The following is a 25,693-nucleotide window of genomic DNA, read 5'->3' on the forward strand; positions in this document are numbered from 1 at the left end:
CTAACGAAATTACACAACTTTTTAAACCAAACAATCCCACTTCTAGGAATTTATCCTGAAGATATGTCTCTAACAATACAAAAAGACATACGCATAACATTATTCACTGTAGCTTGTTTATAACTGCAAATATTGGGAATAACCTATATGCCCACCATAAGTAGAAGATAAAATAAAGTTGGTGTATACAATGCTGTACTATGCAGCTATAAAATAAAAATGTGCTCTATGAATTGATATGGAATGGTTTCCAGGATATAATTTTTTTTTTTTTTTTTTGAGACAGGGTCTCACTCTGTCACACAGGCTGGAGAGTGCAGTGGCCTGATCTCAGCTCACTGCAACCTCCACCTCCCAGTTTCAAGCAATTTTCATGCCTCACCCTGCCCAGTAGATGGAATTATAGGCGCGTGCTACCATGCCCCACTAATTTTTGTATCTTTAGTAGAGATGGGGTTTTGCCACATTGCCCAGGCTGGTCTCAAACTCCTGACCTCAAGTGATCTGCCGACCTTGGCCTCCCAAAGTGCTGGGATTACAGGTGTGAGCCACTGCACCTGACTGGGATATACTTTTAAGTTAAAAACATGAAGTGTAAAAGAATAATGCTGTCCTTCATATAAGAAAAAATGGCACATAAGAAAATACAGATGTATCTCCTCATTTGTGCAAAAAGAAATCCAGATAGAGGGAAGAAATGGAAGGCAGAGAATGAAGGAGGCAAGGACACCTCCAAATGTCCCTCTTGGGATGTGGGCTCTCTAGGAACAACAATTATGTTTCCAGAACCCCCACATAAAAACAATGTACAGACACCATGATGTTGGGGGGGGGGCACAAAATGAAATATAAACCACTAGCCTGAGTAACTGGAAAACAGTATCTTGACAGTAAAGTTAAACATAAAAAGAACTGTACGTAAGGTATTTTGTTAGGAAATTTCTCAAAGGGATATGGATTAGCAATTGTGAAGTTACTTTTTGTGTATATTAGGATTAAACAAATTAATCCATTTCAGATAATTAGTCAGGTTTCTCGCTGTTTAAGATGAAGAAAGGGCTCCTTGGAAATGCAGCTGGTCCAGCGTTGGGTCAGGGAAAACACTAGTTGAACCTGGTTCATCCAGCATTGCCGTAAAGTAAGAAAATAATTTAAAAACTATTAATTCGGTATGTTGAGAGGACAGAGGAGGCAAACTGAAGGAGCTTCCAATGGCTGAAGCTCGGGCTTTGAGCAACAAAATAGTGTTAGTATCATAGAAAACAATAATTTTTTTTTGAGACAGTCTCACTCTGGTCACCCAGGCTGGAGTGCAGTGGTGTGATCTTAGCTTACTGCAGCCTTGACCTCCTGGGCTCAGGTGATTTTCCCACCTCAGCCTCCTGAGTAGCTGGGACTATAGGCACCTGCCACCATGCCCAGCTAATTTTTGTATTTTTAGTAGAGACGTGGGTTTCCCCATGTTGCCCAGGCTGGTCTCGAACTCCTGACCTCAAGTGATCTGCCGCCTCGGCCTCCCAAAGTGCTGGGATTACAGGCATGAGCCACGATGCCCGGTCATAATAATATTATTAATATTATAACAATAGAATAAAATAAAATATCCATGAGCCCATACTGATGTAATTATTAATAACTGAATAAGTGAGGAAAAAGGGATAGTTTTTCTCACAGCAGAATGTTAATTAATGTATACAGAAGGTATGATGGAAATGGAAAATCATGATTAGGTAAACTCTACAGTAGTAACTGTTACAGGCAGAAGCCAACAATGGATGCTAAAATTAGTGGGTAAGAAGATACTGGCATAGTCTCAAAGAGACTTATTAATTAGAAAGGAAAAAAATAGCAACTTTTTAGTGAAGAAAACTGGCAGACAGCACCTTAATGAAGTGATCAAAGTTAATATCACCAGCAATAAGACAAAATGGTACCATGTACCCCTGCTTCACTGACATGATGTAGTTAGAAGGGCACAACATAGTTTCTGTGGTATTCCTGACAGAAATACACAGCCTCAATGGAATCCCTAAGAAACATTAGACAAACCCAAACTGATGGACATTCTACTAAACTGGCTAGCTAGTACTCTTGACAATGTGCCAAGGAAAGATGCAGACAGAGTAACTGTCACAGATGGAGAAGGCTAAGGATACTTGACAACTAAAAGCAATGTGGGAAACTGGATCATAAAAGGACCTTCATGGCAAAACTAGAGATACCGGACCGGTCCATAGCTTAGTTAATAATATCGTATCTGTGTTAATTTTCAGTTTTACTCTGGCTTTGAGAGATGTTGGCGTTAGGGGAATCTGAGTGAACGGCACATAGAGCATCTATCATTTTTACAATGTTCTGTAAGTTTAAAGTTATTTAAAAAGAAAAAGATCTATGGCATATCTAAATCTTTGATGACCATAGTTTCGTGGATTCATAACTATTCACCAAGCTAAATTAATACTACTAATAAGTTAGAAAATCTTGAGAGAAAGTATAAGTCTTCCCTGTCTGCAATCTCTACCATTTGTTTACACCTTTATAATGAGTGTTCCAATTGATATGTTAACATGGTTTTTTCACCCATACCAGTCCATTCCAAGAGAACAGGGACCACGATATAGTTGCTTCTACCTTGTGACTTGCACATTTTTGTCAAAAGTAAATGCTGCCTGGTATAGTGCCGTGTGCCTGCAGTCTCAGCTACTTGGGAGGGTGAAGCAGAGGATCGCTTGAGCCCAGGAGTTTAAGGCCAGCCTGGGCAACAAATCAACACCCCACCTCTAAAAATTAAATAAAATTTAAAATATTTTAAATTTAAATAAGATTCTTGCATTAAAAAGAGCTGTAGTAAAACAAAAAAAATACATCCTAAAATAAATATTTTAAAAAAGTAAATGCTGAGTGTACTGTGAATGAGTGAAAAATATGTAAAAGATCTCAATACTATAGGAATTATTTACTTACGCTCCACAAAGGAAGTAAAGAGCATTCGAAACCTGCTAAGCCGACTACCTTCATCTGCCCACATTCGAATCACTCCAATTCCTGTTTTAAGCATTACATCATTGGCCACAGTGCTGCAAAACTTGGCCTTCAGGTTTTCAATAGAACTGCTTCCATCATAGACTGCAACGAAGTTTCTCTTGCATTCATTTGAGTGCTCCATTTGATAATCTAGGAACCTCAAATAAATCTGTAATATTAACACAAAAACACTGCTTTTAAAAAGATATATTACTTTGAATTTTTCTATTTCTATTTTCCACAGACAACATGGGACACCGAATGACAGCTGACAGAAAACCATAATAGATAAATGGCTGATGCCTAAATAGTGAGAGGAACTAAAATTAATGATCTGTTTCTTTGGTTGTCTTTATAATGGAACCAAGTATTAAGGAACTTACTTTGTGTTTTGTCTATAAAGAGTAGAAACTTTTTGCTCACAAGGCATAACTATCTCACATTTTTCTCATTATAAAAGCAATCTCATGGTACTGGACAGGGGAGAAAATAAAATAATCACTCATATTTCTATTATTCCAACAATGCATGTGATTAATTGGTGAGTTTCTTTTCACTTTTTCTGCACATTAAAAAAACCTGTGTTTAATTGTAAGATATACACATCCTACTTTAGCTATAACATATAAAAATGTTTTTATCTATATTCTTAGCCATACCTATTCCCGGATGTCCTATTATTTATTTACACAATATCCTACTGTTCTACATGGTTGCTTTATTTCACCTCTTAACAATACCTGCATTTTCAGACAGGCAGACGTCAACTGTACTATCAAAGGAAGCTCTATTAGCATCCCCCATTCAAATTTTATAGCTAAATGGTTCTAAGTTATTTCCTAAACACTCTTGACCCATTGTTGTTTGGCGATTTCTCTTACATTGTGAATTTAGATTTTAAGCATTAATCTCCAGAAGAGCCTAATGAAGTAGATATCATGTTTTTTTGTGGGCAGAGATGAATCTGTTATTCGGTGGCAAGGATTAAACCCAGGTTGGTCTGACTCTAAATGTGCATCCTTCTCGTTCCATGAAGCGCTTTATGTACTCACACAGTGTTCCCTGTTTGGGCTCTAGTTTCTCATATGTGACTCTATCATTAAAATAAAATTTGAGTGAGTGAATAAAGATTACCTTTGAATTGCCATTCAAGACATCTAATGAGTATTCACTTCCTAGCTATTATTTCTGAGGGAGCAGTATGCCACACCTACCCTTTAATTCAAAGAGATTAATAAAACAAAAATGTCATGTCATATATTCCCCTCCACCCCACCAAATACCTTGATGGCATAAAACTAAGAGAGAACAACTTACAAAATATAGCTTAAAGAATTACATTTTGACTAAATAATTTTGGTTTATTTGAAATGACTGGTTCACCACTTCCGTGAGAATGGTGGAAAACTGGTAATGAAATAGGATTTCCAGTTCAAAACTTTACAAAGTCTTCATGCATGTATTTTAACAAAGAAGCAATATGTTTTCCTAAATATATCAACAGTTCTCATTAGTTTTCCATCACTTATATAACCCAAACCCTCCGCTCACACTCTGGTAGCGAGCTCCAATGCTGTAATGACTTCCCTCTTCCACTAGACTGTGATGTCTTCCAATGGAAGGTCACTGGCTCAGTTTCATCCAGTATTATTGTTGCTCATAGCAGACAATGAGAAAGTGACTAGGCTTGTAAAACTATGACTTGGTAGAAGTATCAGTAGAATAATCAAGCTGTCTGAAGTATTTATATTTACTCTCTGCTTTTCTTTTAATCCAAATAAATATGGTATTATATAAGGCTATAGTAAATGCTCTTCAAAGACATATTTTTAAAAAAACATCGAGTTAAAGATAAATAATAACAAGATCATAGCACTTTTCTACTGTAAATACAGCTAAATATTGAATTGTTTAGTTCAACAAATTTTTGGGAAATATTCATAACGTGAATCTGACAAATTGCAATGTTGGGAGAAGGGCATAAACTACTTTTCTTTTACTCCAGATTGCATGAGAAGGGATCTTTTACTTACATCTTTCATCAAGTAAGTGACCTCTTACCCTATCCCTATATCCTACCCAGGGAGGCAGGGCAAGTTACCCGGATGGTGGGAGTTTGGTTTCTTTTTCCCTCCCCTCATAGGAAGTGGGACTGGGTAGGCCGGTCTGCTCTCCAGATGCAAACTTTCCCTGGAGTGGAATGGGCTGTTCTAGACTTAGGTGAGACGTAGAACTGGTGGGCAAGGAGTTGCCAACACGAATTAGATCATCTCTCTGCGTTGCTCTCTCTATCCTAGCCTTCACTGTGGTAAAGAGGCTTTTCCAACTCCCTACCCACTGACACTTTTATTTCTCAATTGGTTCACCACTCCACCAGGGAAAAGGGATGCTATTTACTGGAGCCCCTGAAGACCCCAACAGAAATGAAATCCCCAGAAAGCTACTATCATGAAAAGGCCACTGATAAAAGTGGACTAAAACACTATTTGTATACTCTTAAACATCGATGCCTTCTTTTGTATATTTATTTTTAAAATATATTTTTAATTTTAAAAATAGAGACAGGGTCTTGCCATGTTGTCTAGGCTGGTCTTGAACTGCCAGGCTCAAGTGATCCTTCCGCCTCGGCCTCCCAAAGTGCTGGGACTGCAGGCGTGGGCCACCGTGACTGGCTTCCTTTTTATATTTATAAATGGATATTTTTCTTAAACATCACCCATGAACTAGTTTCTCACATTTAGTATTCAAGGGTAATGGTGACTTTTAACATTTAATTTAGATTTCTTAAATAAAACCATCTATTTACACTTTTTTGTTTGTTTGTTTTTTTTAGACAGAATCTCACTCTGTCTCCTAGGTTGGAGTTCAGTCGCGTGATCGTGGCTCTCACTGCAGCCTCCACCCCCAATTCAAGAGATTCTTGTGCCTCAGCCTCCTGAGTAGTTGGGACTACCGGTGTGCACCACCACACCTGGCTAATTTTTTGTATTTTTAGTAGAGACGGAGTTTCACTATGTTGCCCAGGCTGGTCTCGAACTCTTGACCTCAAGTGATCCGCCTGCCTCAGACTCCCAAAGTGCTGGGTTTACAAGCGTGAGCCACTGCGCCTGGCCTATTTACACATTTAAACATTCAAATTTTAAAATTTGATCCAATTCCCATGTCAACTGTATAATTTTTTTAAGTTTAACTGATTTACTTTTATTAAAAGCAATACAACATTCTTCTATAGTCAATATTCCAGGTAACGCTCCTAAAAATTTGTGAATATGGAATTATCTTTTCATGGAATATTTCAATGAAGAATGAGATCTAATAAATATTGTTTAATTTCACTTATTTAAAGCACTTAATATTTTCATACTTACATATCTATAAAAATATGTGGTATTGTTCCACATATTTTAAAACCTCATACCAATTATAGAAATAAATCACTGTGTATCCATTCTCCTATTGGGCATTTAGCTTGCTTCTACTTTTATAATTAGCTAATACTGCTGTAAACATTGTTGTCTTCTCATTATGCACAGGTATGACAATTTCATTTGGGTATACATCTAGAAGTATACTTGTGTAGTAGCATGTGACCATTTTCAGCTTTACCAGAGCACATCTGAAATAGCCCTCCAAAGTGGTTGTACCAATTTATATACATTTTTCTCTTTACAGTTGAATTCTAATGAGACAATTTATACTTCTAAAGCAAATTCTTTGAGTCTGCTTGCTCTACTCAATCCACTACTCAGTCCTTGCTGACACTTCAAGAACAGTTCCACAACCCACTCAACTTCTCTTGTGCTGTCACTGTGCAGTCAAAATGCATCTCCAGTCTTCATCCCTGGTAAGCAATGATCTGTTCTTTGTTCTACAGTTCACTTTTTCCAAAATTTCATATAAATGAAATCACACAGCATGTATCCTTTGAGTCTAGCTCATTTTATTTAGCATGATGCATTTGGGGTTACTGCATGTAGCTGTAGTTTATCCCTTTTTATTGTTGAATAGATGTTACTATATGGATGTACCACAGTTTATTCTTTCTTTCTTTTTTTTTTTTGAGATGGAGTTTTTGCTCTTGTTGCCTAGGCTGGAGTGCAGTAGTGCAATCTTGGCTCACTGCAACCTCCGCCTCAAGGGTTCAAGCAATTCTCCTGCCTCAGCCTCCCAAGTAGCTGGGATTACAGCCACCTGCCACCAGGCCCGGCTAATTTTTTGTACTTTTAGTAGAGACGGGGTTTCACCATGTTGGTCAAGCTACTCTTGAACTCCTGACCTCAAGTGATGCCCCTGCCTCAGCCTCCCAAAGTGCTGGGATTATAGGCGTGAACCATCGCACCTGGCCTATTCTTTTAAAAGCTAAAGAACACTTGAAACATTTCTAGTTTTTGGTTATTACAGATAAAGTTGTTACGAACATTTACTTATAGGTTTTTTTCCATAAACATAAGCTTTCATTTCTCCCGGGTACCCACCCAGAAGAGACGGCTGAGTCACACAGTTACTTTATAGGAAACCACCAACCTGTTTCCCAGAGCGGCTCTATCATTTTGCACTCCTACCAGGACTGTATCAGAGTTTCAGCTGCTCTACATAGTTCCCAGCACTTAGTGATTTTTCTAAATTACAGTTATTCTAATGGAGAATAGTGCCATCTCATTGTGGTTTTAATTTGCATTTTTGTAACGATTAAATCTTCTGTGGTGAAGTATCTGTTGAAATCTGTTTTATAATTGGGTTTTGTTCTTATTGTTGAGTTTTGAGTTCTGGATGAAAGAAATCTTTTCATAGGTGATTTTTTTTCTCCCAGTCAGTGGCTTTTTTTTTTTTTTTTCCACTCAACAGTGTCTTTCACAGAGAAAAGCTTTTTCATTAGTCCAATTTATAAATTTCTTTTTCTTTTTTTTTGAGACGGAGTCTCGCTCTGTTGCCCAGGCTGGAGTGCAGTGGCATGATCTCGGCTCACTGCAAGCTCCGCCTCCCGGGTTCACGCCAGTCTCCTGCCTCAGCCTCCTGAGTAGCTGGGACTACAGGCCCCCGCCACCATGCCCAACTAATTTTTTGTATTTTTAGTAGAGATGGGGTTTTACTGTGTTAGCCAGGATGGCCTCGATTTCCCGACCTCAAGATCTGCCCGCCTCAGCCTCCCAAAGTGCTGGGATTACAGATGTGAGCCACCGCACCCAGCCTGAATTTTTCTTTTATGGATACTCTTTCGGTGTTGCATCTAAGAACTCTTTGTCTAACCCAGTAAGATTCTTTTCATACATTCTCCTCTAAATGTTTTATAATTTTACATCTATGTCCATGATTTATTTTGAGTTAATTTTTAAATACAGTGTTGGATGTAGGTGAGGCAACACCTACACCCCACAGGTGAGGGTTCATTTTTTTTTTCTTTGAATATGGAGGTTCAATTGTTCCAGCACCATCTGTTAGACTATCCTTTCTCCACTCAATTTCCTTTTAATGTCAAAAAAATCAATGAATCATATTTGCAGAAATCTAATCTCTGGACTATCTTGTTCCATTGATCTGTGTGTCTGTCCTTTGTCAGTACCACAGCCTTGGTTACTGAAGCTTCACATTAAGTCTTGAAATCAGGTCATGAGTCTTCCATGTTTGTTCTTTTTCAGAATAATTTTGGCTTCTGTAATCCCTTGCTTTTCCATTACGTTCTAGAATCAGTTTGTCAATCTTTACAAAAAATATAGCTGTGATTTTGATTGAAATTGTATTCATCTGTGTAGATCATTTTCATAAGAACTGACATTTTAGCACTACTGGGCCTATCAATACATTGACACAGTATATCTATTTACTTAGGTCATCTCTGAATATTTTCATTATGGTCTTTTAAGTTTTCAGTTAACAGATACTACACTTTTTTTTTGGTGGAGTAATATTTTAAATGGTACTGTTTTCTTAATTTTGAACTACAGTTTTCATTGCTAGTATATAAAAATTCAACTGATTTTTTTTCTTGAGACAGGGTCTCAGTTTGTTGTCCAGGCTGGAGTGCAGTGGTGTGCTCTTGGCTCACTGCAGCCTCCGCATCCTTGGCTTAAGTGATCCTCCTGCCTCAGCCTCCCGGGTAGCTGGGACTACAGGTGCAGCCACCATGCCCGGCTAATTTTTATATATATATATATATTTTTTTTTTGTAGGGGCTGGGTTTCATCAGGTTGACCAGGCTGGTCTTGAACTCCTGAGTTCAAGCAATCCACCTGCCTTGGTCTCCCAAAATGTTGGGATTACAGGTGGGAGCCACAGTGCCTGACCTGCAATTGATTTTTGTATACTGGTCTTCCATCCTGCAACCTTGTTAACCTGATATATTTGTTCCAGGAGCTTTTCAGATGCTATGGAAATTTTTATATAGACAAGGATATCTTCAAAAAGATTGATTTCTTCTTTTTTCAATCTGTATGCTTTTTTGTACTGGCTACAACTTCTAGTGTAACATTGAATAGGACTTAGCTTGCTACAGATTTTGAAGGGGAAAGAATTCAGGTTTTCACCACTAAGTATGGTGTCAGCTGTAGAGTTTTCTGTTTTTTTTTTTTTTTTCTAAGAGACAGGCTCTTACTATGATGTCCAGGCTGGCCTTGAACTCCTGAGCTCAAGTGATTCTCAATCCTCTTGTATCAGCCTCCTTAACAGCTGGAACTATGGATGCATGCCATTGTGCCTGGTTTAGCTGGTAGGTTTTTGTAGATACCTTTCTTCAGGTTATGGAAGTCTCATCTGTTCCTATGTTTCTGAGATTTTTATCATGAATGGGTGATGAATTTTAACAAATGGAGACAATCATAGTTTTCTTTAGTCTTTATGGTGAATTACATTGATTTTTCAAATGTTGAACCAGACTTGCATTCCTGAGATAAACCACACTTTACTATTATGTATTTTTTTATATTGCTGAATTAGATTTGCTAATATTTTATTGAAATTTTTGCATCTATTTTCTTGACGAATACTGATCAATAGTTTCCTTACAATGTCTCTTTGTCCGTTGGTATCAGGGTAATGCTTATCTTACAAAGTAAGTTTAGAAATGTTCCCTGCTCTTTCATTTCCTGGATGATACTAAAGAATTGGCATTATATCTTCGGTACAATTTGCCAGCGAACCCATCTAGGCCTAGAGTTTTCTTTGTTAGAAGGTGTTTACGAATTCATTTTTTGAATAAGCACAGGATGATTTGGGTTGTGTATGTCTACTGGGACATGTTTGGGCAGCTGTGTAGCTTTTAAGAGATTTACCCATTTCATTGAAGTCATCTGATTTTCTGGCATAGAGCTGTTCCCTGTATTTCCTTACTCCTTTTAATATTGGTAGGGTCTGTAGTGATAGAATTCTCTCCTTCATTCCTGATACTGGTAAAATGGTTGAAATTTACCCAGATATTTACCATTCGTTTCCCTTTATTCATGAAGTTTCATGATTTTTTTCTAGTATCATTTATTTTATCTAAATAACTTCCTTTATAGCAAGTGCATAGGTGATAAATTCTCTTAGTTTTATCATTCTTGAAAGAAGTCTTGCATCACAGTTCCCCTTACTGCCTATCCCAGCTTGTGAAGATTCTGATCCACTATCTTTGGCTTCCATCATTTCTAAAGAGAAAAAATAGTCATTCAAATCACTGCTCCCTTATACAAGATGCATCATTTTTCTCTGGTAGACCTCAAGATCTCAATCTTTGATTTCAAGTAATTTGATTTTGATGTGTGCAGGTATTGCTTTTTGTTTTTGTTTATCCTATTTGGTGTTCACTGAGCTCCTTAAATCTGCAGATGTATGTCCTTCAAGTTTGGGACTTTTTAGCAATTTTTTCCTCAAATATTTATTCTGTGCCAATCTCTTCTCCCGCTAGGACTTAAATAACACAAATGTTAGGCCCTTTGAAACTGTCCCATAGACAGTTTTCAATTACTTTGTTTTCAATCTTTTCCCCTCTGTACTTCTGATTGGATAATTTCTACTGATTCAAGTTCAGTGACTTTCTATTTTCTCCATTTTCCTATTGAGCTCATACAGTGATTATTTGTTAAAAATTCAGATTTTTCTTTTAGTTCTAAATTTTTCACTTAAAAAATTAGTTTATTTCTCTGCTGAGTCCTATTTTCCTACTCTTTGAGAGTGTTTACTGCTATCTCATGAAGCATGGTTCTATCACTGCTTTAGAATTTTTGATAATTCTGGCTGGGCATGGTGGCTAACACCTGTAATCCTAGCACTTTGGAAGGCTGAGGCAGGAGGATCACTTGAGCTCAGGAGTTTGAGACCAGCCTAGGCAACACTGTGAGATCCCATTTCTATTAAAAACATTTTTTTAAATTAAAAAAAGATTTTTGGATAGTTCTTAATATTTGGGTTAGGGTTGGGATCTATTGGTTGCCTTTCATTAAAAATTAACCAGATTTTCCTAGTTCTCTCTACGTGATTTTTCATTGTATCTTGGACATTTTAAATATTATGCTGTGTGACTTGGATCCTGTTAAAAAATCCCTGGAGGATGTCGTTTTTTGTTATTTGTTTTGGTTCTGCAGACAATCAACTAAGTTGCGTTCGCACTGCAAATTCTGTCTCTCTTTGTTTGGGTGGTGGTCCCAATGTTCAAAGACTTTGCTGTGCTGGGTAGGCTTGCCCAGTGTGTGACACACTCAGGGACTTAGAGGTGGTTTATACTGTAACATGGTTCCCAACACTGCTGCCACGTTTCCCTGGATCTGTTCCACACACAGGCACCTCAGAAAGAAAGCCTGCATTAGTGCTTCCCTGCTCTAGTTCTCTCCTCTCCAAGACTTCTTCATATTCTCCAGATGACAACATGGTCTCCTCTATCTAGTTCCTCTGGCCAGAAACACAAGTTTTCCTTAGAATTTTAGTCTCCCAACCTGTTGTGAGTTCTGATTAAGAGAGAAAAAAGCCGGGATTCCCTCCATACTCTCCAAACATCACCATTTATATATACCCTTTACAAATCTACTGACAAATCATTATTTATAATATTCTCTTATGATAGTCTAAAACATTTATTAAAATTTCAAATATGCAAAAACAGACAAAAATATCTGTGTACCCAGCTTCCAACTTCAACAATTATAACCTAGCCAATCTTATTTTGTCTCTCCTAACTTCTACCTCTTACATACTAGAGACAAATCTCAGACATTAAATCATTGCATCTGTAAACATTTCTGTATCACTAAAGCCACTTAAAAAATAACCTTTATCCTATTATCAAACCAAACAAATAAATAACTTAATATTAAATACCAGCATTCAAACTTCTGTCATCAGTTCCCTCCATTTATAGTTTGTTTGAATCAGTAAGTTCACTTGACTTTTATATCTCTTTTAATCTATAGGTTCTTGTTTTTTCTTTTTCCCCCATTGTCATTTATTTATTAAAGAAACAGTTTCTTTCCTTTTTTGTTCGGCAGATCTACTTTCTACTTGGTTTGTTTCATAATAGTTTTAAATCCTTGCTGTAGTTGCTTTATAACTTTTCCATTTCTAATATTATTTATGTCTTTTTTTCTTTTTCTTTTTTTTTTTTTTTTTGAGATGGAGTCTTGCACTGTTGCCCAGGCTGGAGTGCAGTGGCGTGATCTCAGCTCACTGCAAGCTCCGCCTCCTGGGTTCAGGCCATTCTCCTGCCTCAGCCTCCTGAGTAGCTGGGACTACAGGCGCCCGCCATCATGCCCGGCTAATTTTTTGTACTTTTAGTAGAGACGGGGTTTCACCGTGTTAGCCAGGATGGTCTTGATCTCCTGACCTCGTGATCTGCCTGCCTCGGCCTCCCAAAATGCTGGGATTACAGGCGTGAACCACCACACTCGGCCTATTTATGTCTTTTTTTTTCTAGATCAATCTTGGCATAAGTCTGCCTGTGTTGTTACCTTTTACAAAGGGCCGATGTCAGGCCTCACTGATTTATTCTTTTTGTATCTTCGTTTTTTTTTTTAATTTCTGTTTTATGATTGCCCTTTCTTTGGATTTTTCTTTTAACTTCTTGAGTCTTAACTTATTAAATTTCAGTCTTTTTTCTCAAAGTACTGTTTTAGCTGTACCACAGTTTTTTTTATGTAGTATTTTCATTAATGCATTTTAAATGTACTCAAATTTCCATACTGATTTCTTCTGTGACTTACAAATTACTAAGTAGTATATTATTATATTTCCAAACATATGGAGTTTTAAAGTAATCTTTGGTTGCTGATTTCTGGTTTAACTGCATTTCTGTCACATGATGCTCTGCATATATGTTCAGACTTCCTTTGTTAGCTGAGCATGTGTATCTGTCTTGATGAATGTTTTATGAATGCTAGTAGAGAATGCCTATTCTCTGGATGTTGGGAGCAAGATACTGTGTCCATTAAGCACATACTGTGTAATTTAAATCTTTTGAACCATATTAACTTTTTGTATGCTTGAACTGTTAATTACTAAGAAGTAAAAAAAAATTACTAACTATGTTATGGATCTGTCAATTTTCCTTGACAATCAACAACCTGTTTTGTGCATTTTAAGGCTATATTAATACCTGAGATTTATCTAGTGAGATAGAGACATTCTTGACTTGTTTTAATAGTTACATCAGCTCTTTTTTGACATCTGTCTGTTATTTCTTTCCTAGTTTTGTATTTTCAAATTTTCCTGTAATTATCCCGTAAACAAGATATATTTGGATTTTAACTGTAGCATTTAATTCATTTATTACTTTGCAGAGAAACATCTTAATTTTGCCCTCATTCTTTTATTTTTTACTTTTATGGGTATATAATAGATGTATGTATTTATAGGGTACATGAGCTATCAGGATATAGGTATACAGTGCATAATAATTACATTAGGATAAATGGGGGATCCATCATCTCAAGCATTTATCATGTGTTACAAATAACCCAATTATGCTTATTTTAAACTGTACAATAAATTGTTGACTGTAGTCACTGTGTTGTGCTATCAAATACCAGATATTAATTCTATCTAATTATACTTTTGTACCCATTAATCATCCCCACATCCCCGCCACTGCCTTCATTCTTAAATGACAATGAACACTCTTAACACTATGAAGACATTATTCTATTGTCTTCAGGCTTCTATTTTGCTATTGATAATTCTGGTGTCAATCTTAATAGCATCCTTTTGTAGACTATTTTCTCTACTGTTTAATAACTTTTCTCCTTGTCTGTGGGGTACAATGTCAGTGTCACTTAAATTTTTTTTTCCTGCTTGGGAGTCACCCTGTGTCATGCTTTTCATCAGTTTTTGTAATTTTTTTTCTTTTTTTTCCTTTTCACGTCAGATAGGCAATGTGCCGACATGGTAACAAGGCTGGAGGGAGGCGCACGTCAAATGTGTGCGTGAACATCGGGGCATCAGACTTACACACTACCGAGTATCAGTTATGGAAAATCCCAATAAACTGCCACCTCTTCCAGCGATACACTCTGGGTAATTTCCTCAGACACATCTTTTAATAGCCATACTTTTAACTTATAGACCTCCTATTTGGTTATTTTAAAAATGGACGTGGTCATTTTTCTTTCTCATCTCTGTTTCCTTCTTGTAGGATACGTGAAACACTCAAGTTCTTGGGGATCTAAGGAACTCCTTCCTGTTTGTTATGTCGGTGAACTCGTACCCATGGTGGGCTGTGAGCATAGGGGTTTTAGAATCTGCGGGCTGTGAGCTGACCTGCAGCAGTGTTTTATCCATGCCAACCCTGCAGCTTTCTTGGTGACTTTTAGATTTATTTTTGCCAGGTGACTCAAAGGTTTAATGCACCCAGGACCATTCTGTCAGTCCTTGGACTTCATGACTCCTGGGATGAGCAGGGAATGTAAATTTATTTCTCAAACCCTAATAAAGGCAGGGTTTCTAAGTATAAAGCTAGGGGGGACCCCACCCTCACCTCCAACCCCACCCTGAGACTAAACCCAGAAAAACAAGCTTCTTTGTCATCAGCATGTGGTAGTGAAACATTTTTTCTAATCTATGCTTTCATGTGAGTTGCCTCCCTTTGAGGGCTCCAGCTTCATGTGAGTCTCACAAAGGCCACGTGAACCCCAGGACTCTTCTTTTCTCAGTATGGGAATTAAAAGGAAGCTCCCAGTATGTCTACCCCTGTGCAGTAACAGGTTATAAAAGTCAGCCAGGGGCATCTGTAACATCAATTTCAGTTTATTAATTTACAGTTCTCTTTCTTCATTTCTCATCCATAAGCATTACCCTCTTTTTCTCCTTCCTGGAGCTTACAAATATGCTTTTAAAAGAATTATCTGTCATATTTTACCTAATGTTTCCACGTGTCTTCTAGAAGATGGGTTTTCAGGTTACCTTATCTATCATATTACCCAATCTTTAAATCTGATTTTCATGATTCTTGAGAGGTATGTTTTCCCACCCTCACTCTCTCCTCTTTTCCCTCTTTTTACATAATACGCATTAAATATAATTTTAACTATGTTGATATTCCTAGAAGTATACATTAAATGCAAAAGTATCCAATCTCAATCTGTCAGAGTTATTTAAAAACATCCTTCCCTACAGTTCTTTCCAATAAAAGCACCCCATGAGTAGCAGAGGATGGCAGGGTAAGAACAGACTCGACACATTTGGGTTTTCGCTTTTAGATTGCTACGACCAACTCTGTAACTTTTGAGAACACATTTTCACCTCTTGTAGCCTATTTTCTTCCTCATAAAGATGTTAATGAATCTATAATCATACTGATCAATATGCACACTCACCAACTGGGAACTGACAGGTCTTAAGAATCTTAATCTTTTATAATTGAGAATCTTAATATATATGTAATATTCCTGAAGAATTTCAGTTTATTTAACTATAATAATGCTGGGATCTTAGTAGATGCCAATAAAGTAAGTGAAATAAAATACATTTTAAAAAGTTGCAGTATCAGTTTATGTAGTCAATAAATATTTACACAAACCAAAATTACACATTTTGCAAATCATGCCTTATCATGATGTTCTTCTCTGAAGCGACTCAATACATAATAATACCTTAGCTTTTGGAGTGGCTTTAATGGTCCAGATGCAATCAACGGCTTGGCCTGGTTTTGTTTTCTCCTCTTGTTCTACCTGACTAGAGCGCACTATTCCATCAGCTCCCGAGAGCTCGAACTGACAATCTGGAAGGAATACATGAAAGGTGTTCAAAGGAACATAAGACTGATCAAAAATGCCAAGAGGAACAAGTGGTAATATACTAAACCTGGAATGGGATTTAAAATACCTCCTAGGTAAGTAAAGTCTGGATCTGTAACAGAAAAAAGAAGAAAGTCATTGGTACTGAGATAGTTACTTTAAGCCTCGATGTCTTACATTACATCTAACGTTCCATTTCATAGCAAGGTAAGAGAAGCTTTCATTGGTGAAAACTACATATCATTGGTCATTTAGGAGCTCACTTACAGGATCGACATTTATTTAATCACGTTTATATTTTTGTTCCATAGTGAATAATTTATTCATGCTACTTGCAAACTCACATCAACTGTCAGAGCTGAACAGGTAAACAGAACATCACATATACAATATACCAGAATATTATTTGGCCTTAAAAAGGAATGAAGTTCCTTTCTGCTGAAGCATATTACAATTTGTCTTCTAAACTTCGGCCTAAATGGATGGTGGTAATAGTTGCATAATACTGTGAATGTACTTAACGCCACTGAATTACATACTTAAAAATGGTTAAAGAGAGCTGGGCATGGTGGCTCATGCCTGTAGTGCCAGCTACTTGGGAAGCTGACCTGGGAGGATCTTTTGAGCCCAGGAGGTTGAGGCTGCAGAGAGCAGAGATAGCACTATTGCCCTTCAGCCTAGGTGACAAAATGAGTCTTAAAAAAAAAAAAAAAAAGGTTAAAGGGCAAATTTTGTTATGTATATTTTTTACCACAATAAAGTTTTAGAAATTATAAACACAGGTATCTTTAAAAAATTATTTTAAAGTTCAGATAGAACCTGTGTATATACCTAACAGCCAGAATAAAAAAAAAATTGCTGGGTTGTCTAAAATGTCTCAGATTTCTGGAAAATCTATTTCTTTATTTTTGTTTATTTTTGAGATGGAGTTTCACACTGTTGCCCAGGCAGGAGTACAGTGGCACAATCTCGGCTCACTGCAACCTCTGCTTCCCGGGTTCAAGCAATTCTCCTGCCTCAGCCTCCCGAGTAGCTGGGATTACAGGTGTCTGCCACCACGCTCAGCTAATTTTTTATATTTTTAGTAGAGGCAGGATTTCACTGTGTTGGTCAGGCTGGTCTCAAACTCCCAACCTTGTGATCTGCCTGCCTCGGCCTTCCAAAGTGCTGGAATTACAGGCATGAGCCACTGCACCCGGACTGGAAAATCTATTTCAATACGCAATTTAATTGTGTACAACTAGAGACTCAATTCCTGTTAAAACTGTTGTTTTTAGTTCCAGATACTTTAGGAAGTTATCAAATTACATATTTTAAAAAGTGGAAAAAAATTATTAGCTTATGTAGAATATATCTCAGCAACTTTTTTTTTTAACTTTATAAACAAAACTCATCCTTGCTGAAAGAGGACAACAGACACTTCTGCTCTTCTGCAGAGAAATGTCAAAGAGAAATTTAAATCTTAAACGGCATGGCGGAGGGGAATCACAGGAACTGTCTGGCAGATTAATCAGAACTATTTCATATGTATTCCAGAAATCTAGGATATTGTCATTATTGCATTAAAATGTCCATAATTATCTCAGTTACGTCCAGGAACTAACAACCCATTAACAGCCTCTCCCTCAGTAGAGAATTTCATTAAAAAAATATGAACTTCTCACCACTGTTAATAGGTTTCTTCCAGATTTACCACCTCCTAGACAAAATTTATTTTATTAACATGACTTAAAATAACATCAGACAGACATATTTAGCTAATTATGCATTGCCTATTTATTTTGACATGTGTTGGTTTTCTCTTTTAGTGATAAAATTGTGGACTCCTCATCCACATTTTTTTTTTAATAAGGCTTTTCTCCAATGTGACCTTATTCACATTATAAAGGCAACATGATAGAGTAGGAAGTATTGCCTAGTGAAATGCAATCTAGTCCTGGATTTGCCATTCTATGAACCAAGAAAATCACTTAATCTGACTCAGTTTCCTCATCTGTAAAATATTACATAATCCTCCTGACATTAGTCATTAGCACAAAATTAAATATAATGTCTATCAAAACTGTGAAGCACTATAAAATGCAAATGAAAGGTGATAAACCCTAGAAATCCTAAGCATTTTATTATACTTTGTCTATATTTTAACTATAGGCCATTTAAAGTTGCTCACATGATCTATAACATGAATAGAGGAAAAAGAGCTACTTGACTCCAAAGTATCTTTACATACGAAGTTGGCTGACTTTGTCTTTAAATATTTAAAAACATTATTCAAATAAGAGTATTCTTTGGATGTCTTTTTCTGTCAAGTAGTCTAAACTTATGTGCAGCCACCATCTATTCTAACAGTGTCTTCATGACACTAATGTTTCAATTACTTCAGTTAGTTGATTTAGTTAATAAAAATAAAATACCTGACCAATTTAATCCAATCAGTCATTTCGATATAAACTATTGGTTCTCAAACTCCTGTGGACTATTTCACAAGGCAGGATATCCTGTGTATCTTTCTTTTCCCTGCCACTGTGAAAAAACAGCTTACTAGCTACTAGTTTGTTTTTTTTTTTTTTGACAGATTCTTGCTCTGTTGCCCAGGCTGGAGTACAGTGGTGTAATATTGGCTCTCTGCAACCTCCACCTCCCAGGTTCAAGCGATTCTCCTGCCTCAGCCTCCTGAGTGGGTGGGATTACAGACGTGCACCACCACGCCCAGCTAACTGTCGTATTTTTAGTAGAGACGGGGTTTTGCCATGTTGGCCAGGCTGATCTCAAACTCCTGACCTCATGTGATCCACCCACCTCAGCCTCCCAAAGTGCTGGGATTACAGGTGTAAGCCACCACATCTGGCTGCTACTACTTTTTAATTGTGGTAAATTATACATAACATAAAATTCATAATGTTGATCTTTTTTAAGACAGGGTGTTGCTCTGTCATCCAGGCTGGAGTGCAGTGGTGTGATCATAGCTCACTATAACTTCGAACTTCTGGGCTCATGCAATCCTCCAGCCTCAGCCTCCCGAGTAGCTGGAATGACACGTGTGCACCACACGCCTGGCTCCACCATTTTTAAGTTTACAATTCAGTGGCATTAAGCACATTTACAATGTTGTACAACCATCACCATTTTTTTATTTTCAGAATTTTTAATCATCCCAAGCTGAAAGTCTACACCCATTAAACATTAACTCCCCTTCCCCCTTCCCCCACATACCCTGATAACCATTCCACTTCCTGTTTCTATGAATGTTACTACTTTAAATACCTTATATAAATGGAGTCATATTTGTGCTTTTGCGTCTGGCTTATCTCACTTAGCATAATGTTTCAAGGTTCATCCATGTTGTGGCATGTATTAGAATTTATTCAAATGAATTAACTCACGTCCACACAAAAACCTACACATGAATAGCAGCTTTATTCATAATTGCTACAATGTGGAAGCAATCAAGATGTCCTTCAGTAGAATGGATACACAAACCATGGTACATCTAGACAATGAAGTATTATTTGGTGTAAAAAATGAGCTATCAAGCCACAAAAAGACATGGAGGAAACTTATATGCATATTGCTAACTGGGAAAGGCTCCATACTGTATAATTCCAGTTACATGACATTCTGGAAATAGCAAGACTAGGGAGATACTGAAGAGATCAGCGATTGCCAGTGGTTTGGGGAAAGGGAGGGACCAACAGGCAGAGCACGGGGGACTGTTAGGGCAGTGGGACTGTTCTGTATGGTTCTGTAAGGGCGGATACATGTCATCATGCATTTGTCAAAACCCACAGAGCACACCCTACTGCGAGTGAACCCTAATGTCAACTACAGGCTTTGGGTGATAATGATGCATGGATGTTGGCTCATCATTAGTAACAAATGCACCACTCTCGTGCAAGATGCTGATGGAAAGGGAGGCAGGAGGCTTATGGTAACTCTACTTCCTGTGTAATTTTGCTGTGAACCTAAAACTGTTCTAAAAAATAAAGTCTATTAGACAATTTTTACTTTTTGGAAATATCCTTTTGGCATTGTGCAAATAAATACTTGGTTGGCTATGGAGAATATAGAAAAAAATTTTTAAAAAGAGCAGATAAATACTGAAGCAAAGCTTAAAATTTCCTACATAAGTACTAACAGGCAAACATCTGTTTTTCAGGCAAAAAAGCAGATAATAAAGTTATATGTGTACCATAATCCCAATCTTGTATAACAAACAAAAGAAACAGATATAGAAAAACACTGGAAGGGATATACACCAAATTGTTGACACTGATTTTATATACAGGGTGGAAGGATTATGGATATTTTCTTTTCATTTCAATGTTTTAATTTTTTCCAATTAAATTTCTTGCATGAAAAATAAAAGCAAAAAGATCATGCAGTTGTTTTACTGTTATTTTTTCATCTTGTTAGTGTGTAAGCTTGGTGAAGACAGGAACAATAACTTGCACATCTCTGTTTCTGCATTAGGGATATGTACACGCCATACTGGACAGGGCTTTACAGTTCTCAGAGTGTTCTCACCTACTGTGGGGCAGGTAACACGGTGGAGCAGGCTGATGGTACAGTAGCCCCCCAATATACACACATTGGAATCCCCATAACCTGTGAGTAGTAGGGTGCACTTACATATATATCTATACACACACACACACACACACACACATATAGTTTTTTAAAAGAGTAAATATTACAAGACAAAAGATGCCATTAGGTTAAGGATCTTGAAAAGAGTAGAAAGAGCTGTGAAGAGGGAGGCTGAGACTGAGGTGATGCAGCCACAGCCCAGCAATGCTGGGGCACGCACTGGAGGCTGGAAGGAGCAAAGACTGGATTCTCCCCCAGGTTCCTAGAGGGAATGAGGCCCTGCTCAATTTTGGACTTCTGGTCTCCCCAACGGCGAGAAAATCAGTTTCTGCTGTTTGAAGTGGCCAAATTTGAGGTAATTAGTTATGGCAGCATCAATAAACTAACATAGCAGGCATTCCCATTTTACTAATGGCCAATCTCAAACATAATTCTGTGCTTAATCGTCTTATAGCTATTAGGAGGCAGAGAAAGAATTTAAACCCAGATCTTTGACATCCAAGTGCAGAGCAGTATTCTTTCTATTGCTCAATATATTCTAGAGTATTCATTCAGTTGAGTAGTTAATTCTAACAGCTAAATGAGAAAAATCATACAAAACAATTTTTGTGGGAATTCTGAAAACAAGACAATTTGTTGAATTATTTTTAAAATTATTTATTTTTAAATGTATTTTAAATGTTAGCCTGAGCATGTGCTATAAGACAGAAAAAAATCTAAGAAAATGTGGCACCATCTCTGATATGCTTCAAAATTCAAGTGATACGTTTCTACGTCCAATTTCTATTAACTTCTTATTTGTTCATGGACTAATTTCCCCTTGACTTTGCTAATTTGTTTAAAATCTTGATTTGATTAACTTGACCAAATTAATCTCTTTTCTAACCTTAAGATTCTAAAATCAGAGTTAGAGTGAGATGCCCAACCACTTAAAAGATAACTTATTCTTTACCTGGAATAAATGAATATTTTGCTCGAAATCCCAGTCCTTCAAGCTCTTCATCAGAACTAAACTTAATCCACATAAATCTCCCTGTTGATCTAATTAATGGAGGGCTTTTCATGCCACAGTAACGATCTATAAGAGGAGAGAAACCAAATGGCCCATCTCGAACTTCCAAGTGATCAAACCGACACTCAAATGATGGTTCTATATAATAATGTTCATCAAAGGTCAACTCTATTCTTTGACGTGGAGCAGCTAGAAAATAAGAGTAAGCAAATCAGGACAACACAAACAAGAAAGAATATAAATGTATTGACACAAATGAGAAAAGCAGAATAACTGTTCTGCTAACTGCTTCACAGACAAAGGTCTTAGTAAGAATTGCTATACAAGTCATGATAAATGTTGTATCTTACATTAAAAATAATGCTACCCTGTAGAACTATAGTAATCTTTTCCATTGGCATATGCTATCTACTAAATTAAATATTTTTGAGTGATTCAAACTGAAGAGTCAAGAAGCTAATACTTAGTTCAAGATACAAAGTACCACAATACACAGAAAAATAAACAGAAGAAATGAAAAGAACTCACTTATGTGGACATAAATTTGAATTAAGCCTTATAAGGGATGCCAGTAAGTTAAAGTTTCTTATCAGAGAAAGTTGTTTTTCATACATACTAATGTACCTAGTTGAATTATACTTTGGGAGATTCAAACATCCCCTAACATTTCTGCTAGTATCTTGTTAATGTATTCAATATGCAGAAATACTTATCATTACTATAGTTTAACTCAAATACATGTTTAAATTTCATTCAAACTGGTTTACATAGGTCATTTTACCAACATATTTAGTTTTACAATAAAGTAAAAATTCATCCAATAAAAGAAATCGTTCAAATACCTTCCAAAATGTAGATACACTCCTTGTTTGGTGGATATGAGTCAGGATAATTTGGTGAAGCAAAATGACCTCCATTGCTGGTTCGAACCCAAATGCCACACTGGGTTGCAGGAATATGCTTGATTCCAATATTTTGTCCATCTTAGGGAAAAACGGCATTTAAAACACTCATTACAGCAAAAGAGAATCATTCTTCTCTTTCCCCCACCACTTTCCAAACGATTGCTCACTCTGTGATACATATATAAAATTTTCTAAGAACCACTGTCAAATTTAGCACAATAAATTGAGTACAGAAGTGAAAGAGAGGGAGGGAAAACTTGCTGGGAGAGGACAAGTTTGCCGTGTAAGAGAACAGGGAAATAAAGGGCTTATAGGCACTTAACAAAGGGCAAAACCATATGGGGGAATCTGCTAAGTCAGTAAGATGCAATACAATTCAGTTCTAACCTAAAAATAAAGGCATCCCAGGAGTCGATCTCTGATATGGGGCCCTCAAACTTAGTTTAACACAACAGTAAAAGATGATTCAAAGGTTACAGAGGGATTTTAGTTGAAGATTATAGACTAAACACATGCACGTAGCTGAGCTCCTTCCTCAAACTCCACTTAAACAACAATAAAAGGATTTTTAAAAGGGTATAAACTCTTAAACAGAGAGGGGTAGATATAGCAGTAACAACTGGCAGTACCAGGAAGTGGGGTGGGGGGTGGTGAGTGAAATTGGGCTTTTTAAAAACACGAGGCTAGTTAAAAGTCTGTTTAGAATGAGTTGGATTTTCAGTACCCTTTCCTCCTCCACAAATCTAGCAGCTCTACAACCACATCAGAACACTAAAGGTGATTTCTTTGGAGAAGGTAAAACAACAGGGTTACTGGACTAGGGGACACCAGGCACAGTTGAGAACGAAAACAGGGAGATGAGTGAATGTTAGCACATGTCCCAGCCTTCGTTTCCTGCTTAACTCCCACAAAGGCCTCCTGGTCAGATATTGAGCCTTTAAGCAGGAAAAGAAAAGATTCTTCTCTGGGAATCGAAACAGCCCCTAGGAAAGGCTTGATGCAGATGCAGGAGTTCCCCAATGTTAGATCTGTCAACAGTGAGAGCCAGTAACTGATCCTTGCTCACACCTGCAGACAGTTAACGATCAGTTTTTAGTGCTCCTCTTAAAATATGAGCCCTCAAGGATCACCAGACATTGGAGGAAAATCTCTAATATAAATAAATAAATAAATAATAATAATAAAAAACTGGAGAAAAGCAACTCTGAGGAGATAAAGACTATGCAAGAAAAATATTTAAAAACCACCACCACTACAAAACAATCATTTAATATCCTGAGAAAGAAAAGCAAGTAAATCCATAAGACAAAAACAAAGATACTGTACAAACAATATTATATTCAGAAAACAGAACCAAAAAAGCTTCCAAAAACAGAAGAGATGAAAAAAATCAGCAGAACATTTAGAGCAGAGTTCAGCAAACTATGACCCTGGGCCAAACATGACCTGGAGCCTGCTGTAAATAAAGTTTTACTGGAATATACCCATCCCCATCATTTGTGTGCTTTTGTTCCAGGACAGAAGAGTTGAGGAATTCGAAGAGTTGCTTCAGAGACTGTAGGACCTACAGCGCCTTAAACACTTACGATCTGACCCTTTACAGAAAAAGTGTTCTAACTCCTGGTTTAGAGGTAAAGTTGAGGAAGTCTCAGAGAATGTGGAGCAAAAAGATGGAAAACAGAAGAGCCAGAAACAAAAACCAAGAGGGCCATAACCAAGTAAAATAACAGAATTCCTGAAAAGGCAAAAGAGAGAAAATGGAGGAAAGGGAATTTTAAAAATTAAAACAGAAAAAAAAAAAGAAGATTTCCTAAGGACAAAATTCAGCTGAATGAGTGACTTAATGTAAATCCTGAATACTGAGTTAACCAGAATTATGACAGAACTGTGTTGAGAAGGGTGCTACAAATGCAAGGTACGAGAACACTCAAATATGGATGGGGTGGACGGTAGGTGCATGAAAGAGCTAAATTCTCATCTTCCACGGTGAAAAATCATTATCTAATTTACAAAACTGAAATAACCAAGAAGTAGCAATACAGCATGTTATTTAGAGAAAGGAAGGGAAATACCAAAAGAATCAGCTAAGAGTGATTATTTCCATGGAGCAGGAAGTTAAGTAGGGCAAGATGGGGAACTCATTTTTCCTAATTAACTTTTTAGGAATGCTTTGATTTTTATCATGTGTATGTATTACTTAGATGAAAATAAAAAACAAACAACGTTACACTGGAAATGTACTAAATTCAGACATAAAAATCTGGCTAAAAAAAATCACACTAGCTAATCATCAAACATAAATCAAGACAAAAGAACAGAACCAAAGGACTTTGAATAAGATATTAATTGAAGTGTTTCATTTGTTTAAATTAGAAAAAGGGACTTTTATTTTTGCTTAGTGATAAAATGTAAATCTCCTTTAATTTTTGGACATAATCCACAGTATGCTAGGGGCTACTAGTGATGTCAATTTTAAAAATTTATCAGGGCAAGACTTTATGCTGACAATTTAGTTAACTGCAGCTAAACCCAGTTAAATTGAGGCTGATGGGTTGACAGAAAGCCTTAGGTCACTGGAACACCCCAAAGGGATTATGAAAATAGTACCCAAAAGTTGCAATCCTTTCAAATAAGCCAGTCCATTGTCTTAAACATGCAGTAAGTCACCAATGTAAGTACTTTACCTTGGGTTTTTTGGGCCACGGCAATCCCTTCCACTACCAGTACTGTTATTAACAACACTAGAGAAATAACAGAGAAGAAAAGTTATGAAATTGAATCTATGCTACATTTTACTAAGTCAATAAAGAAAATTGGATGACAAAAAAAGATTAACTAAAATCACTACTTATTACTCAAAATTCACTCTCAAGATCTTTAAGCATTAAATGTTATGTTCTGATTTGCTACCTAACCCTTAAGATAACCCAAGAAAAGACAAGTGGTTTTGTACTCATTTATAAGCATTTAATAAT

General features: G+C 36.9%; 1 protein-coding gene and 1 non-coding gene across 5 annotated transcripts in view; both read right to left on the reverse strand.

The window, feature by feature from the left end:
• NETO2 (neuropilin and tolloid like 2) overlaps window positions 1-25,693 on the reverse strand; it is a 61,988-nt gene that overhangs the window by 24,610 nt on the left and 11,685 nt on the right. For 3 of the 4 annotated variants that reach the window (XM_004057605.5, XM_055366741.2, XM_063700184.1), the window contains 6 exons: window positions 25,403-25,459; window positions 22,656-22,796; window positions 21,754-22,002; window positions 16,282-16,326; window positions 16,071-16,198; window positions 2,965-3,193 (listed from right to left, as the gene is read on the reverse strand). In XM_004057605.5, the coding sequence (XP_004057653.1) occupies window positions 2,965-3,193; window positions 16,071-16,198; window positions 16,282-16,326; window positions 21,754-22,002; window positions 22,656-22,796; window positions 25,403-25,459 (849 nt within the window). The remainder of the gene's footprint in view (window positions 1-2,964; window positions 3,194-16,070; window positions 16,199-16,281; window positions 16,327-21,753; window positions 22,003-22,655; window positions 22,797-25,402; window positions 25,460-25,693) is intronic. The other variant, XM_004057606.5, reaches the window with a different exon arrangement.
• LOC115931160 (small nucleolar RNA U13) lies at window positions 14,342-14,444 on the reverse strand. The gene has a single exon (XR_004067707.1). It is a non-coding gene; the product is annotated as a small nucleolar RNA U13 (small nucleolar RNA).

Source organism: Gorilla gorilla, chromosome 18 (genome assembly GCF_029281585.2).
Source record: "Gorilla gorilla gorilla isolate KB3781 chromosome 18, NHGRI_mGorGor1-v2.1_pri, whole genome shotgun sequence".
Lineage (NCBI taxonomy): Eukaryota > Metazoa > Chordata > Mammalia > Primates > Hominidae > Gorilla > Gorilla gorilla.